The 16,117-nt window shown below is 38.3% G+C and overlaps 2 protein-coding genes across 5 annotated transcripts; one reads left to right on the forward strand and one right to left on the reverse strand.

The window, feature by feature from the left end:
- The first annotated feature begins 471 nt into the window (after positions 1–471).
- On the forward strand, positions 472–4,745 carry LOC111269955 (dnaJ homolog subfamily C member 17). Of its 4 annotated transcripts, XM_022849902.2 has the most exons (5): positions 472–903; positions 1,681–1,901; positions 2,038–2,712; positions 4,023–4,144; positions 4,505–4,745. In XM_022849902.2, exons 2-4 carry the CDS (start codon positions 1,716–1,718, stop codon positions 4,023–4,025), a joined length of 864 nt encoding a protein of 287 aa, XP_022705637.1. In that variant the 5' UTR covers positions 472–903; positions 1,681–1,715; the 3' UTR covers positions 4,026–4,144; positions 4,505–4,745. The 4 variants fall into 4 exon arrangements, with proteins under 4 accessions (XP_022705637.1, XP_022705634.1, XP_022705635.1 ...); XM_022849899.2 differs by lacking the exons at positions 4,023–4,144; positions 4,505–4,745 and having other exon boundaries at positions 473–903; positions 2,038–3,144; XM_022849900.2 differs by lacking the exons at positions 4,023–4,144; positions 4,505–4,745 and having other exon boundaries at positions 473–903; positions 1,684–1,901; positions 2,038–3,144.
- Positions 3,008–16,081, reverse strand: Hem (Nck associated protein 1 Hem). Its single transcript, XM_022849897.2, has 13 exons — positions 15,477–16,081; positions 10,346–10,549; positions 9,636–9,835; positions 8,944–9,438; positions 8,416–8,554; positions 7,900–8,202; positions 7,427–7,632; positions 6,889–7,290; positions 6,484–6,731; positions 6,085–6,318; positions 4,954–5,415; positions 4,459–4,682; positions 3,008–4,250 (listed from the first exon to the last, which is right to left on the reverse strand). The coding sequence occupies exons 1-13, from the start codon at positions 15,588–15,590 to the stop codon at positions 4,035–4,037; spliced, it is 3,447 nt and encodes a 1,148-aa protein (XP_022705632.1). The 5' UTR covers positions 15,591–16,081; the 3' UTR covers positions 3,008–4,034.
- Between the last annotated feature and the right edge of the window lie 36 nt (positions 16,082–16,117).

Consider the following 16,117-nt stretch of genomic DNA (forward strand, 5'->3'; position numbering starts at 1 on the left):
AACGCGTTTGACTTGTAACTGCAAACGAAACTTGTTATAGATTGCAATAAAGCTAGTCCATATTCTAAAGATAAGCTAACCAATTTCTTTGTTAACTTTAGCTCCTTAAGTAAGCTAAATGTACTTGATCTGGCCATATATGCTCATAGGTGCCATGTACCTATACTTTGTCAACATTTTAGCATACCTATCAATGGCCCCTCGCATAGCTAAAATTAAAACTCATTCCTTACAGATTTTAATGTCAAGGGTGGAAACGACACAAATCAACGGGTATTCTAGATACAAGTAAATAAAAAAAAAAAAAAGAAAAACACAATTACCCGGTTAAATTATATGCTTTTGAGAAAAAGTTTAAACCCTGAAACGAAAATCGACTTACGCAGAAATAAGCTCTTCTCCAAGAACAAGCCTTTAGGAAATGAAATTTCTACATTCAAAGGAAAATATGACACAAACTTTTGCTGAGAATATCTACGCCTATGTGCTACTTAAATGAGCCTCCATAGATGTTTATTATTACGTATTTTATGTACAAATGGAAAATGTTTATATTACAAAAACTACAAACACCAAGTTAGATGTACGACATACGCTGTAGATCCTTAACTTATCATTGTGAGCCCTCGTTTGAGCTGTAGTAACCTTGGAATACAAAGCTCGTTTTTACTTTTTGGCGGATTTCTATTTTTCATTGATAGGACAATTTGATGCTTTTAAATATTGGAAATTTTGACACACTCGGGCGGTTTGAAAATACCGCTTCAAGTGCTTATAAAGTGCCGCTGTTTACTTTGGGCATCGTCTGCTTTGAGGACACATAACAACTTTTGATCCTTAATGCATTGCAGCGTTATGTTTCCTATAAAGGGACATCAGAGATAAATATAATTTTATTCTCTGGTAAGTAGATTGATCTAAACACTGTCTAATTGTAGCTAGTCGATTATTACTTGACTCTTTTGCTTAGTTAGTATTTTAAATTGCAATATATTAGGCGCAATATAATACAGTCTTTTACGTTTACTTTAAACAAGCGTATTCTTTCATAATATTTTATGAGTACCACTAATTTTTCATGATTTTTGTAGTTGATGAAAAGCCTGTGAATGTCCGTATAACTAGTTTGCCGCAATGAAATATATGCCAAGTGAAATAACGTTCGAGTGCATTTTCTTCTGCCATGGCACATATTTCTATTGTTAGAAGCGCCCTGAGACGTATATTAGCTTTGTAATAGTGTTTCGGGCTGTTTACATAATTACAATAAGCCAATATAAAAAATAGAGCAAAAATTACGGTTTATCAAGCTCATCAAATTTGTTTAAAACTAACTAGTCTTTTGAGCCCACTGAATGATGCTAAGACGCTGCCATTCTCTAGCTACAGTAACTTTTTTTGGAACTTATAGTGAATTACATATTGAATATTGATTATGTACGTTTTGTTTCTACCTGTTTGCGCTTCTGCAGAGTTGAAACTTAGACAAATGCACCATAATAGATGCCGTATGATCCCATAAACGCGTATACATGGTCCAGAAAATACGTATACGGTTAAGTCCGAACACCTGATTACGCATAGCTTTTTACTTTGAATTAAAGTAGTCTAAAGTATCATGTGTTTATTTGGTATGATTAGTTAGAAGAAAAATTGACTTGTCTTAAATTAACATGTTAGTAGTGCGCAGGTAATACACAGTCACCGAAGAAAAAATGGCTGCGGAGAAAAAAAAGGCAGCTGATCTCATGAAATTGGATCTTTATGGATTACTGGGCGTATTGAGCGACGCTGCCGAAAAGGATATTAAGTCCGCCTACCGCAAGAAGGCATTGAAATGCCATCCAGACAAGAATCCTGATAATCCGCAGAGTGCACAACTTTTTCAGCAGCTAACCGATGTAAGCAGTGCAACTATTATTGCGTCATAATACTAGCAGACTTTTTTAAATACGTGTATTTTAGACACTCGTTGTTATTAAATTTACGATATTCCTTTATGGAGGATGGCATGACCATTGGCTGAATTTTTTTCAGGCACTGGAAATCTTGTCAGACCCGGTCACTCGGGCCCGATATGATACGCTGCTTCAAGCGAAAAAGAACGCATTACTACGGGCTCGAGAATTAGATGTAAAACGGCGGAAACTCAAGGAAGACCTAGAAGCTCGTGAAAGAGGAGCTCAGGAAGTCAGGCTATCCGAGGATGAGCTGGAGCGACAACTACAGAGAGATATTGAGAAACTTCGCAAAGAGGGATCCAAAACTCTAGAAGAAGAGAATCGCCGTATGCGGGAAATGCTTCGCGAAGAGTTGACCCGTGCGCGAGAACAAGCTGTTGCGGAGATAGAGTGCTCTAGGCTTAAAATCAAATGGGATTCAAAGCTAGGCAGTTACGATGAGCCCGAATTGCGACGACTGCTTAAACGATATGGTAAAATTGCTGTTCTGGTAGTTTCCAGAAAGAAATCTGGGAGCGCCATCGTCGAATTCGAAGAAACTCGCAGTGCACAGTCGGCACACCGGTATGAAAAGGGCCTTTCAAGGAATCCAATAATGCTTAGCTGGGCGTCGGGGACAGGTCCGAAGGAGGCGCAGGCCTCGATTAGCTCGAAAGTAACGTTTCCTCCAGGTACGGCGAGGTCGGTTCAAGACGACCTTGATTTCGAGAATATGGTCCTGGCTAAGATGCGAGCAAAGGCGCAAGAACAGGTGCGACAAAGTGAGCTTTTGTAGTCGTCACCCAATTCGCTTAACAGTGCTAGTGTCACTGATCGTGTATAAATATGTATATTATTTAGGTACAATTGAAATTCAGTGTGTAGACAAATAGAATTTCGTGTAGTTCATGACTTCGTACGTGTAGATAGTTGTGAAAGTGAGTGCCTTAATCAATAGAAATAATGGACTAAGCTTATTTTTGTTATTATTATTCTAGTGTTAAGTATCAGGACTGCCACCATAAAACGTTTGCCTTCAATACGTGCAGTAAAGGAAATAACAGGAATACGTTTGACTATGTTTATTCAATCATCTACATTCATACATTGATTATATATATATAATATATATATATATTCGTTCATACTATTTACGAAGACTATATACAGGTAATATTCGATTAAATATACTATAATAATCGTGCTCGTTGTTATTATTATTCAAAACAGCGTTCGTTATTTAGTGCGTTTATATTACTGCTGCGACACAACTTATTTCCGAAACTTTCCTTTAATTTTCTCCTTCCAGGTTTTCTGTGTCATTTTATTAACTCTTTCCTTCCTTTGTCCACAATATTGTTGTGCGATAAAACTCAACGTTAAAGTAATGTGTTGAAGTAGGACCTTGACTTAGTAGCAGTGTAGCTAATAGCCGACACATTATTCAGTTAGTATTTACTGTGACATCGGCTAGCGCCAGTTGTGTGATACACTTCTGCGAATTTGCAGATTCTAACCATTCATTCTTCGGGCATGGGTTGGCAAGTATTTTGTACGAAAGTCGACTTTAACAGGTGTCATAATGAAATAATCGTAAGTGTAAGAATTACCGAATTACCTAATTATCTACTCAAAGCTCGACTCATTTCTCGCCGTTTTTTACCGTCTGCGTCTCCATGCTTGATGGCATTTCCGTAGGGTTCTCCATAGCATTTCTTGCTCTGTCCCAATTATGAACATGCGCGTACCCTTTTCTGCTAAACTTTCCTATCGACTGAAGCAAAGGTCTAGGTCGATGTGGGCAATTAGATGCTGATTCTCGTTTCGGCACGTGTCTACGCAGTCGATGTCTCTTCATTATTCTTATTCTAAGTCATCAAGTATAAAAAACGATCGAGTATGATGTCTGGCTACCAAACCTATTTCCGGTAAGGTAACTTCAAAGATTAAGCGGCACACCTAGATAATGTTCATGTTCATCTGTATTTGAGCGCCAGGACTAGCGGTACTTGTATGATTCGTATTTCTCTTACAATTTTTTCCTCTTGTCTCCGCATCCGTGATCGTCTCTATCGCACCAAGTAAATAAAGGATTTACGCAGGTACGTGGCCGATCATGGCATCCGGCTTGTAGACAGCATGATAGGCGTTTCGTAAGAGCGCGTAGGGAAAGCAAGACTCAAGCAAGTCCATAGTCAAGAAAGGTGAGTCCTGCACAATAAGGTCAAGTAGGATATAGACCGATTCGCGGTGGCGAATAGCCTCCTTATCTGCTTCTTGCCCTAGTCGGAGCATTGACGACGAGGCAAGCTGAAACAGTAACAAGAATAATGGTGGTTGCAACGATATATAAAATACTACATTTTATTAATAAAATTAATATATTACCGGAAAAGTTAGGTACTTCCATACTTAACTTTTAAGTACATAAGGGGTTAAATAACTAGACTACTAACACCTAGTTTAATGAAATATATTCTACGATGATATACAATCAAAAACATAACGAGTAACTAACCGCCAGAAACTCTTTTAATCTCTCCTCAATGTCGCCCTGTCCACAGAGCGTGAACAGAGCTCCTGCGAGGCCATTGATGGCTTGAGCCAAGCAGTGGATGTTATTTTGGTGTGCTTCAAGCGGTGGTCGATACAACGACGCTTCACTGCGGGCCAATCGGGGTAATGCGACTGCTAAAAACACCATCAGCAGGCACGCTAATTGATACTCCTCATCAGGTCCCTCTGAAGTAAAACAGAAATATGTTCAGAAAATAAATAAAACATAGGGTAATAAGCTTTATTAAATTTGTTATTCACGCATGCAAATGTTTTAGTAAACATTTATTTCCAAGCCAATTTCAGTATATCAACATCCATGTACATGTTGCTACGGATAGTAACTATTAATAATATAATAGACCTGTAAATATTTATTTTTGATGCATATTATATCTATGTACTAGTATATCAGTAGAGGCTGCTCTTTAAGAACGAACGAAGAATTTGTACTGACCATTCTTTGCATGCTGACGGAGCGCCTGTACGAGTGCGGGATCGACGCGACATTCTAGACCACCTGATACAGCCATCTCGGATACACTGAGACTGGCAAGTTGATTTGCGGGATTCGAATTGTTTTGCACACCTTGATGGAAGTCCTCGATGGAGCTAAGCAAAAACGGGATACGATCCTCGAGAACGTCGTGCAGAGCATTCTGAGTTAGCTCACGGAAGCACAATATTACGCCGACGATCGTCATTCGCTGTAAAACGCTATCAACCATCTGCAGGCCTTTTGCTAGTTCACGCATCTTATCCGGTTTGTCATAACTCGACCGAAGCTCGGCGAGCACATCGCGATTTTGTGCAACGATTTTCTTGAGCTCTGATACCTGAGAGGCAACATGCCACATCAGGCTTTCATTTAGATGTTTGATCCCGTACGGTCCTAACAACTCAGCCAAAGCCCGAAGTTCTGGTATAGGAAAACAACGTTGTTTTTAGAAAAAAATATATATTTCTTAAATACATGATAAATATTCTAAGAAAATATGAAAATATATTTCCAATTTTAAAACAATAACAGCTCATAAAGTATCTCTTCGCTTGTCGCTAACAAAATGGTAATTAGCGGAAAAATGTATAAGGGACATGATTATTTTTAGAAAGCGGGACAAACAGGGTTTTTTTGGAATTTTTATTCCTAGTGGCCTTCTTGTGTTTTTACAAATTTTTGAATAATCGTCCACAATAAGGTATGGGACTAAGTAGAACGTAAGATTCCCCCTGGTAAAATTGTGAAATAAAAGTAAATATTTATATATAAATTGATCACATGAAGAACCTTAGGTTTTTGTCTTGTAAAAAAATGTTTTTTTTTGAGCTTACGGCACTTGTTTTTTATTGTGTTAGACTAAAGATCCAATAGATTATGCAGAGGATTGCAAAAAGCAAAAACTCATCGAAAATTTACCTCCTTGCTGTTATTCTAGTAATTTCTACATAGAAGCATATACACACACATGCACACTAGGCGCGTTTTGTCGCATTGACTTACTATTGCTGATCCATTCATTACTGATTAGAGAATAGCAACCATTCTCAGCAAAGAACATGTCAATCTAGAAGCTCGTTTCTTACTTACCATTGACGTCGGAGTACTCCTCAGCTGTGTATGGAATCTGAGGATCCTGCGAGATTGTAACAAATGATCTCTGGAACGGCGAAAAGACAATGTGTCCCGCAGTGGCTCTGCGTAGCAGCACTTCAAGATACCACGTAGTAAATAGGGACGTGATCGTCTTATCCCCGTTACGGTCTTGCGTTTGGGTTTGCTGCAGAAGAACATGGTTGAAGACGCGCGTTATGTCGATGGATACTGGAAGTAACACAAAGTTGTACTCATAAATCCCCGCTATCTTTCATGTATGGGAACATATGTGGTAGGACTATTTAAAAAATAAAAAAGGTTGTATGTAAACTTTGCAGCGTAAAGGTTAAAACAATTAACAGTATATGTAATGTGTGTACTTACACTACTTACCAACATTTTCGATGCCTTGGAGAACACTCATGTAAGCCCGAACAGAACTCAGCAGTTCGCTGGGTTTGGCAATATCACCCGATTCCTGGTCAAACATCACCATACCAACGAGAGCTTTAGCGAAGCGTATTTCTAATTGACTGGCAAGGTATTCACGAGGTGCAAACGTGTGCTCCCATATCGTCATGGTCGGACAGTAATTAATAGCGTAGCATACTTCAGTCAAAGCCATGTGCAATTTGTCCATCCTGTAAACATCCAATATGAAAAATTAAATACATTTCGCTAATCTTGGGTTACCATTCGCTTTTCAAGTAACATTTCTGCAACAATAAATTAACCTAACGTTGTTCACTACATCATATTAATTTCCAATAAGTTTTCGCAACTCTTGCTATAACATACGTGGATAGCTCTAGCCTTGTCCTTCGATAGCTCTCAATGCCAGGCTCCTCTGGTTCAGGTAAAGGCGGGCCATTTTTGGCAGTTTTCTTCTCTCGTTTTCTTCGATGCAACATGTGCGCAATACGTTGGGCCGCATGTTTTGCTAAAAGTCGATCAGACAATGAGCATTGTTCGTCGCAAATGGTGGTAATAATATTTTTGGCTTCTTTGGCCATCTCATCGAGGAATGCGTTCGCCATGGTTACCGAACGATCACCGATGTGATAGCGCTCTTCAGGACACAATTCATGTGTGCACGAGATGAAGTGTGCACAAATTAGCGGAAAGGCCACGACGTAACGGGTTTGTGCAGGAAACTCGAGGCACTGGTGAAACTGGTCTTCGAAGGCTCGGTTGAAGAAACTTCATATAAAAGAGAATTTAATACAAGTAAATACCAAGATTTAACTGAAAGAATCGTTGCATACGCCTGACTGCTATGCCGTAATAGCTGTATAAAATATAATGCGGATATTTTCAATTTGGAAGCAAGGCTTACCAAAAAACGGATAGGTCCGAGGTCTCTTGAAGGACTTTATCAAGGTAGTCGACCATTTTCGTGTGAAAAACGATCGTGTTCATGAGTATGGCAAGATCCGAGCGTCCTTCGAGGTTGAGTGTGTACTTCGATGAAGCGGCATTAGTTTGCAAACGAAACCAGTCTAATCGAAGGCCTCTCAAGTCAAATACGCATTTTTCTTCCACCTGAACGAAACAAAACCCAGATGACATATTAGTTAAATGGTTACGGTCATGGTTATGGTCAGACGGTTTGCTTATGCTCCTTGGACAGGTTACTCTAAAACATAGAGGATCGTATTAACTTTGCCTTTGAACGTTGGTAGTGTTACTTTGGCATAGTTCAACCGGATTCATTTTAAAAAATGGCTTGTCGTCGAGTACAGATGATCTGATAGCGGACAAAACTTGTCCCCCTTTCAGAAAAAGAGTAATGTCACCAAAAATGCTTACTTGTTTAACGCTCATTGATGAAATTGTTTGGCAAATTGAAGACAAGACCAGCGAGTCTTCTTCGGGAAGACTTTGCATATTAGACAGGATTATATTGAGTGCAGTCGCGTCGAAACCTGCAAGGTACTGGATGAAGTACAGCTGGAAGATCTGATTATATTTCCGCACGAGTCCCCGGAGCTCTTCTATATGGAACAGAAGTTCGGGTAATTGTCGATCTAAAAGATCGTCGTTTGTTTGATTCTTCTGTTTATTGGCTGCCTTTTGTGGCGGGTTATCCATATGTCGCAGCAACCAAGTTACCTGAGACGTAACAGATGAACTGTCGTCAATAACTTCTGCTAAAAAAATGCTTATTTTAGATTTGCTAAGTGAAATAGGCAGGTAAAAAAAAACATTGTAATGGCATATGTTTATAATAGGTATCTCTGGAGCTTCATATTCTGTACTGTTCTGCGCTTTCTATATATATATTATCTTAAATATGGTATTTGATATATCGAGGATTTTGAATACCTCATCGCGAGCCATAGATAATGCCATGAAGACGATGAGCGCCTTGGGACCTAGCAGACCTGGCTGCTCGGACAACAGGAGGCCCAACTCCTTCAGCGCCGAACGAAGGAACTTTCGTCTTTCTCGATGAATGTAGGGTCTGCAATAACCGATGGAACAGATTGAAAGAAATTTAATGTATGCGTGTTTAATTTTAGTTAACTGCGTGTAGTGGAGCAAATAACCGATAATTTCTCTGTAGCAAGCCTATACTGGTCGGCAAAGTTATTGTCATACATGCGTTATACTGTGAATGTCTCATTTGGTTCAAAGTTACCTATCAAAGAAAATGTATGATTCTAAATGATACTTACTGTAAGAGAATAGAAATGATGTTCCAGTATTACATTTTCGATTGTATCATTTGTAATGAATAGCTTAAACTAGGTCTTTTTTAACCAGCGAGAAATCTTTTCAAACGACTGTAAGCAAACTAGGGAGTTAATATTTAGGGGCAAACATAATCGCTAATACAGGTAGAAGTCTTACGCCTGCTGAACTGCGGTGTTGTAGCTGTCCTTAATTTCTGTCAACTTTTTGTTGTAGCCCTTGATTCCTTCAAAGAACTGCTGGACGTATGCGTGAACGTGAAGAACCTCGTCACGAAACAGTGTGACTACCCAGCCGTTATTGAGTGCCGCAAGGAACAGTTTGTTTGCGGGACCTTGCTGTTGATTGACAAACGGATGAATGAGCAGAAAGCCGAATATAATCCAGCGTTCCATCGATTCAAGGGAAAGGTACTCGCAGGCGATTGTCTCCGTCTGCGAAGGTGTTAACATGTTGTTCGGCTGTGCTATAAGACTCAACAGGTAGTTTTTTCTCCAGTCATCTGCTGTCAAGTTTCGCCGCGGAAACACGTGTACAAGTGAAGAGAGCACATTATACAGCATCTTCGAATGTGGCACGAATTCATCTGATAATTTTTTGAGAGGTGGGTCGTAGTCGACAATCATCTGACCCAACCGAGGAAAGCTCTGATCACTATAAGAGCACATGATAAGGTAAGAAAGGAATAGGTTTATCAGAACAGCCAACGAACGCATTTGATGAAAAAGGTAAGAATGTATCTCCTACATGTATTTTTATTTAAAAATGAGTAAAATAAAATGTTCAGCAACTGCTGACTATATATGTTCTTCACAGTACATTAGGCAAAGAAATATACAGCTAACACACACCACTGGCCATGTATTATTTCATAGGCTGCATTAAACAATCCAAGAACGGCTTTGCGGTCCTCTACGCGTGAAAGCAGTATCAGTAAGCTCACGTATGTGGTAATGAGGTCTAAATACGCTTTCGTCAGGTCGAAATTTAAGGAGATATTTGGTGCCATTAGGAACATATCCAGATGCGTCAAAAGGTCGTTTACATGATCCTGTAGAGAAAACGCAAAAGTGATTGAAAAATCATTAGATCTTTTATTACATTTTGGTGACAAATCATTAAGTGTTTTTGAAACGACAAATGCACCTGAGCAGTGCTTAAACTTGAAACGAGATTTCATGAAGATGCAAAATTTTTAGATTGAAAAAAGATGTTTTATTTTTAAACGTCATCAGCATCATTGGCTGTTTTTAATCTTTATTTGTTAGAGACGTAAGCTTCATCGAAAATGTTCACTTTACATGATTCTGGCGGGTTACAAGGAATGCTCTAAAAGGACTAATTTTTCCTAAACAGGATCATTTACAAAAAATATTAAGCGCTAAGAGTTAGCGACAAACAGCTCATTTTTCCCCTCATTTTCGTGCTATATTCATAGACATGTTACCGATAAGTGACAGGTCACTTAAGTGATGACGGGAACTGGACATAGGAAAAAAAAAGTCGCTGACGGCTTTAATAACAGGATGGATAACAATTGATATAGATATGGCTCAATTACCTTAAAATCAAGCAGATCCACGAACGTATAATAGTAGAGAGACAAGCTTTTGACGATTTCTTGCTTGATTTGGAAGACGGGAGTAAGCTGAGCAGACGAACCTTTGATATCGACGTTTGGAAATCGTCTCACAATATGCTTGATTGACGACTCTAAGCTTTTGTCTGATAGAAATGATGGTTTAGATTTTGCATCTCCACATGCCTAAAATAGTGAATGTTCGCAGACAACACAAAGTTAAGTCCTAATCACACTGTTCAAGATAATGCAATACAAAGATCGACACAAATTCACGCACAGGTGCACCCTACGCTGGCTAAAATTCCAAATACACGCAATTATTTAAATCAATATTTAACTCCTGAAACGCGTAACAACCAGTACTTAGTAAGTCATGTTCAAGTATGTGTAGCATTATCACTTTACACACATGTAACAAGAAGATTCGAGCCATAAATTAATGTATATAGCATTCAAAAGTTCAGCTTCAGTGTAAGGCATGTTGTAGTTTATTATAATCTACACATGGTGTCTTATAATTTCTCTCTATATAAACATTTGTATAAACCAACCGAAAAAAATACGAAAAAGGCAGGGAGCTTTCAACAACTTACTACATTGTATATATGATGTACATGTAACGCGACATGATGATCTATATCGGTATTATTTGAAAATCGGAACGTTGGTATCTCATACCCACATATTATATTGCATAACACTTCTAATTCATAACTTACGTAGTTGAGTCGCTTAAATATAACTGCAGAGGGTAACGTAGCCCTCGTGCCACCAAAACGAAAATAATGATGACTAAGTAATGAACCAAACTTGGAAGACGATTTCGCATGTGTGTTGGAAATGTAACATGCCGCCACTTCCACAACTGCGAAAATTGCTGCCACCTGTGCTTCGCATGAATATGATCTTGTTGTATAAATCAAGTTCAATTATCCAATGGGCAACAAGTGGTAAATGAATGTATTTGCACATAGGTATTGTAGGGACGTATTTGGTAACAGAAAAACATATCTCTAAAAAAGGTCAGCGACATTGACTAGTCTCCCCGGCCCTGTGGAATTACGTCAAAAAGAATTTTCTATCCTGAGATTTTTTCTACGATACGAAATATGGTTAAGGTCAAATTAAATAATTGGCAATCAATGCAAGAGTGATACGATAAAAAAAATGAACGAAATTTTAACGGCAATCAACTGCGACTAAAACTTTTTTGAATTGAAGATTTGCCATTTTTGGTTTTAGTTATGGCAACGCGCAGATTTAATGCGAAGTAAGGAAGCTTTACAAAGCACTTAAATACGCCCTTACGCAGCTCAATAATAAGGTAAATCCCATTCTGAAAAAAAATGGAAGAATTAACTGGTTATTTACGGTCTCTATTTCTTTCTTGACAGCTTGTGGCCTACAGAAATGTCACATCTCAAAAAGCGCGCTTTTTGCTTCCTGAGAATTGTAAATCTTTAAAACTAGGAAATGCATAAGCACACAAAATGTAACATGGCCGTCTCCCTTGTTATTTTATGCAAGACTTTTTAACGCTGCTTTCTCTTTTGTGTTTTTCTGAGCTACGCCTTTTTGTTTGTCCTTTGGTTTAGAAGAGAAAAAAGATCAAACATGCTAGGCGCTCTAAATACTTCAATTTTATAATAATTCAATATAACTGTGCTGGAACAGAATGATTCTATTCATATGCTTATATGCGACGATGCGGGCGACCGGATCAGGAGCATCGGAAAAAGCTTTCTCCATTAAAAAAATTAATCTTTAATTAATTAAATCTGTTGGGATCTCGTAATTGCAATGTTGTATGTCACATGTCAACAGATATAGCAAAAATAGTTACGATTGATAATAAACAAATGTAACAAGCCACACCGTAGCTGAAAAAAGAACATATTTGCATTTATAAGTTGGCTCTATTAGCTATGTTACATTGGTACAGCTTAGAACAGCCTTAAGCTATACGATCATAAATATAACAAATGCTAGGTAAATAATAAATCGACCAGCCAAAATAATGACAATACGCATCAGCGTGGTGACAGTATTCATCTGTCTTATACAACTCCATACTTTGCGGAAATACGTATCCTAGCTTGAAACTGCTTTTCTGATTTCTTTCGATCTGGCTGTCAGAGGTTGAATATGCCTTTTCAGAAGTCATTTTCATACAATCTGCCAAACACGCAAAGGTAAAACTAAAATGCTAAATAAAAATCGTCCATTTGGTTCTCCTGCATGCGATATTAGATTAAATTTGAAAACAAAGAGCCAGTTCTTTATTTAGCAAAGCACCTCAACATTTCTGGATTACATCGCAGCGGTGCTACCTCGGACAAATGTAATTCCCCAAAAATTGAAGTAAGATTTATATTCGAAATATTTTACAGTATCATAGACTTGGTTGGTTTTTGACACGCACTTCGAAAATAGAGTGCATGACTTTAGAGGCAATGGATATATTTGTCCGGCGCACGGTGAAGATCAATGTTAACTCACAGCAGTAAGTTGATATTCTACAAGTAAAGAATTGTAGTGCTACGTCTGCCGGTAGACCACGACGTGATACAACAAGTACGGCGGTATGAATGTCGACTAGGACGGCGTTCACTGCCGACTAGGAAAACAGCTTTACAGTTAGAAAACAGTAGTCATGAAAAACAGGCATGACAGACATCGCTGGACCATATCGCATTTTTCCCGTGATGGTCATACAGACACATAATGAAATACTCTGGCTTCAAAACCGTTCAAAACCAGGTATAAATACACTTCGTGTTGTATAAGGGATCACTTATCTAAAGCAGTGCTAAATTAAAACAGTACTACCGACCGAAAAACTCAAGTCACACTGTCAGCGGATGATCATAAGAGCTTTATGAAAACCGAAATAGAAGGTAAAAAGATGAATGGCTACCGGAAATAATTATCTGATATGATTGTCTTGCAGCTTCATAGATTTCATATGTGAACTCTCATCTCGGATGATAAAACTTGGATAAGTCCGGCAATATGCGTTTCGGGAATCTGTGAAGCAGCATGACGAATTTAAAAGCTCGTCTAAAAGGATTGCACGGGCCAAATGCAATTGAACAGAAAAGCCACTGCACGTCGCGTCGATGATCCTATGGATTTTGAAAGCAAGTGTTTTCAGCACAAGTAATGTAGTTCAAATCTCATTTCCTGTGTTTTCGCAATGCATAGACTTAATTCAACTTCTTGGGAAGATTAATATTACTATGATACATCATATATAAACATTGTTAAACAAAGCTTTATACTTAAAAGGGTAATAGAACAAATGTTTAATTTTTACTTCGCCGGATGAGAGTAATTTATAGGAAAATTCAATTTGCCCATCTCAGTCTCTATTTGATTAAATTGCGTTATATGCAATTGATAAAATTTGATCTGCTTGGACTTTACAGGAACAAGTCTACAAATTTCAAGACGCGCGCATTTAATTGTTTGACTTTGATTGCCACGAGCTTCGATGTACCAGTGCTAAAAAACCGACGTACCCTAGGCAGGACTGCCAGTCGGTATTTTTCAGGGGTCAAATGATTGGTTCCTTGATTCTACCAACGCCTAAATAAATCAATTCATCCATTCCAAAACTCATTACATTGATCACATCATAATTTCAATAGATTACGATTTACTTTCTGTCATTACACATCTCATATAGTCTTTAACTACCGATAGTAGTAGTATTTGAGCGAATGAAGGAGTCGTAAATTGAATATACTCATGCTGGGAACCAGCCGAAGCTGGTCAAAGCAAGGCTTTACACCAAAAGCGGACGTGAAACATTTGTCAAATTGGATATATTCGGGCTGCAGTTATTATTATTACTAAAACCTACTATAAATGATGCAAACTGAATAACGCCACTAGCGCTCAAAAACATTTTCTTGAACATTGTTTGTCAAATCGAATGCATCATTGTAACATTTATGAACGATACTATTAAACTTAAACCACAATGTAAAACCACTAAAATATAGTTTCTGGCAACTACATAAAGATCAAACGATCTACGAACAGATAATAAAGCACAGACATCCCAATTATAAAAAAATAATCTCTTCTTGAAAAATAACTTACCAATATATAACGCAATGTGTGTTACGCAAAATTGCATCAGCTATAAATAGACTGCATCTTTACGCATATGTAAACCCGAAACAAGAAGATTTATAGGCAAATGTTCTAAAGGGATAAATTCGCTCATCTAATCATTAGTTGGAAACAAATTATATTCTTATCGTCGGCTTTCCTTTTTGAACATTCTTTAGATATCTTTTGTATATACGGATACAATGATACCATCAAGTGAGAGTTTTATTTTCAAGCTTTGAATATTTAACATCATGCACCCAGTTGACGTCTATATGATAGACGCATACATGGAGTTTGATTTTTACTAAACAAGTTTAATTATGAATTTCCAAACAGCAAAGTAGTTGGTGCAAGAGTATGCGTATTTTCAAATCATAACTAATAGCGGTTTTATAACTCATTTATAGCACAACCAGGAAGGCGCGATTAAATCACATTCGAACTAATTGGCAGATAATATTTATTGAAATCCTGTTTTTTCATTGACTGGAGAGATAGTTTACATGAAGCAACTAGTCTCGCATGTTCATACATATAAAATTATGTAAGTTTAAAGTTTCGATAGAACAAACAATAACACAAAATGCTTGAGTAGAACTTCCCTTTATTTTTAGTTAACCAGAAGCCCAGTATAACCTAAAAAGTAAATATAATCGAATAGTGGGTGCGATATGAGCGGTCATAATCGTCTCCTGGATCAACTAGTCCACTGTGGGCAAACAGAAGCGGTTTTACGCCTCAGAAATAAATTAATATCATCCGCCGGATGCTCCCAACGACATAGAACGCACCACTAATCAAGTTCCGCTACGCTAAATAGTAAAGCAACGCCTAACACTGCAACTATGAGGTATTACGTTCATCTAAATGTCAGTCAGCATCCAGTGGACAGAGCGCTTACCGCAGTTGGTACTGTGCTTCTGGTAACAAATAATAATTCTATGTTCAAATCATCGTTATCAAATCGATGTCCTTTTTGTCAACTTACCTTCTTAATGTTGTAAATTCGTGTTAGCATTCCTATCCCACGGTCATTAAGGATGGTTAACTTTTCCGCGAACTTCTGTTGGGAGACGTTCATTGATCGAGTCATAGTCGCCATGGCTGCTGGTAAAAGTGCGTGCGTATAAGTGCTTCCTAAAATTGGCCAGGGCACATTAGACAACAACAAAGCACGACGGTGAGGTAGCACGGATTTTTCGTTCGTTCTGTTCCGCGTGAAACTCCTCTCTCCTTTTCGAGCTACACTCCGACTGAGACATTGCCGTTATAACTTATTCCGAACGCTCCATTATTGCCAGTTGCCAAAGCGCCAATAGCAGCTACTACTGGTAATACTATTACCAGTCTTAAAATTGCCAATTTCATTCTCGAAAAGGTATTAAAAACATTGAGCTGGTCATCATATTGGTTCGAGAGGAGCAACGGGCAGCTAAATTTCGGTTAGATCAGCCAGTATGGCCTAGTCGCTTAGCTCGACGGGTAGGCCGCAGTCGGCTGTATACGAGGCCAAGTTCGGCTGTAGCATACAGATTCACAAACGGATTAGACTGACGAATGCTGAAAGGAACACCCCTTTCAGTTGTGTAAACAACAGACAGCTCGGGCGGCACAAAGTGACAGCGCCCG

The sequence above is a fragment of the Varroa jacobsoni genome, unplaced genomic scaffold (genome assembly GCF_002532875.2).
Source record: "Varroa jacobsoni isolate VJ856 unplaced genomic scaffold, vjacob_1.0 scaffold_1426, whole genome shotgun sequence".
In the NCBI taxonomy this organism is placed as follows: Eukaryota; Metazoa; Arthropoda; class Arachnida; order Mesostigmata; family Varroidae; genus Varroa; species Varroa jacobsoni.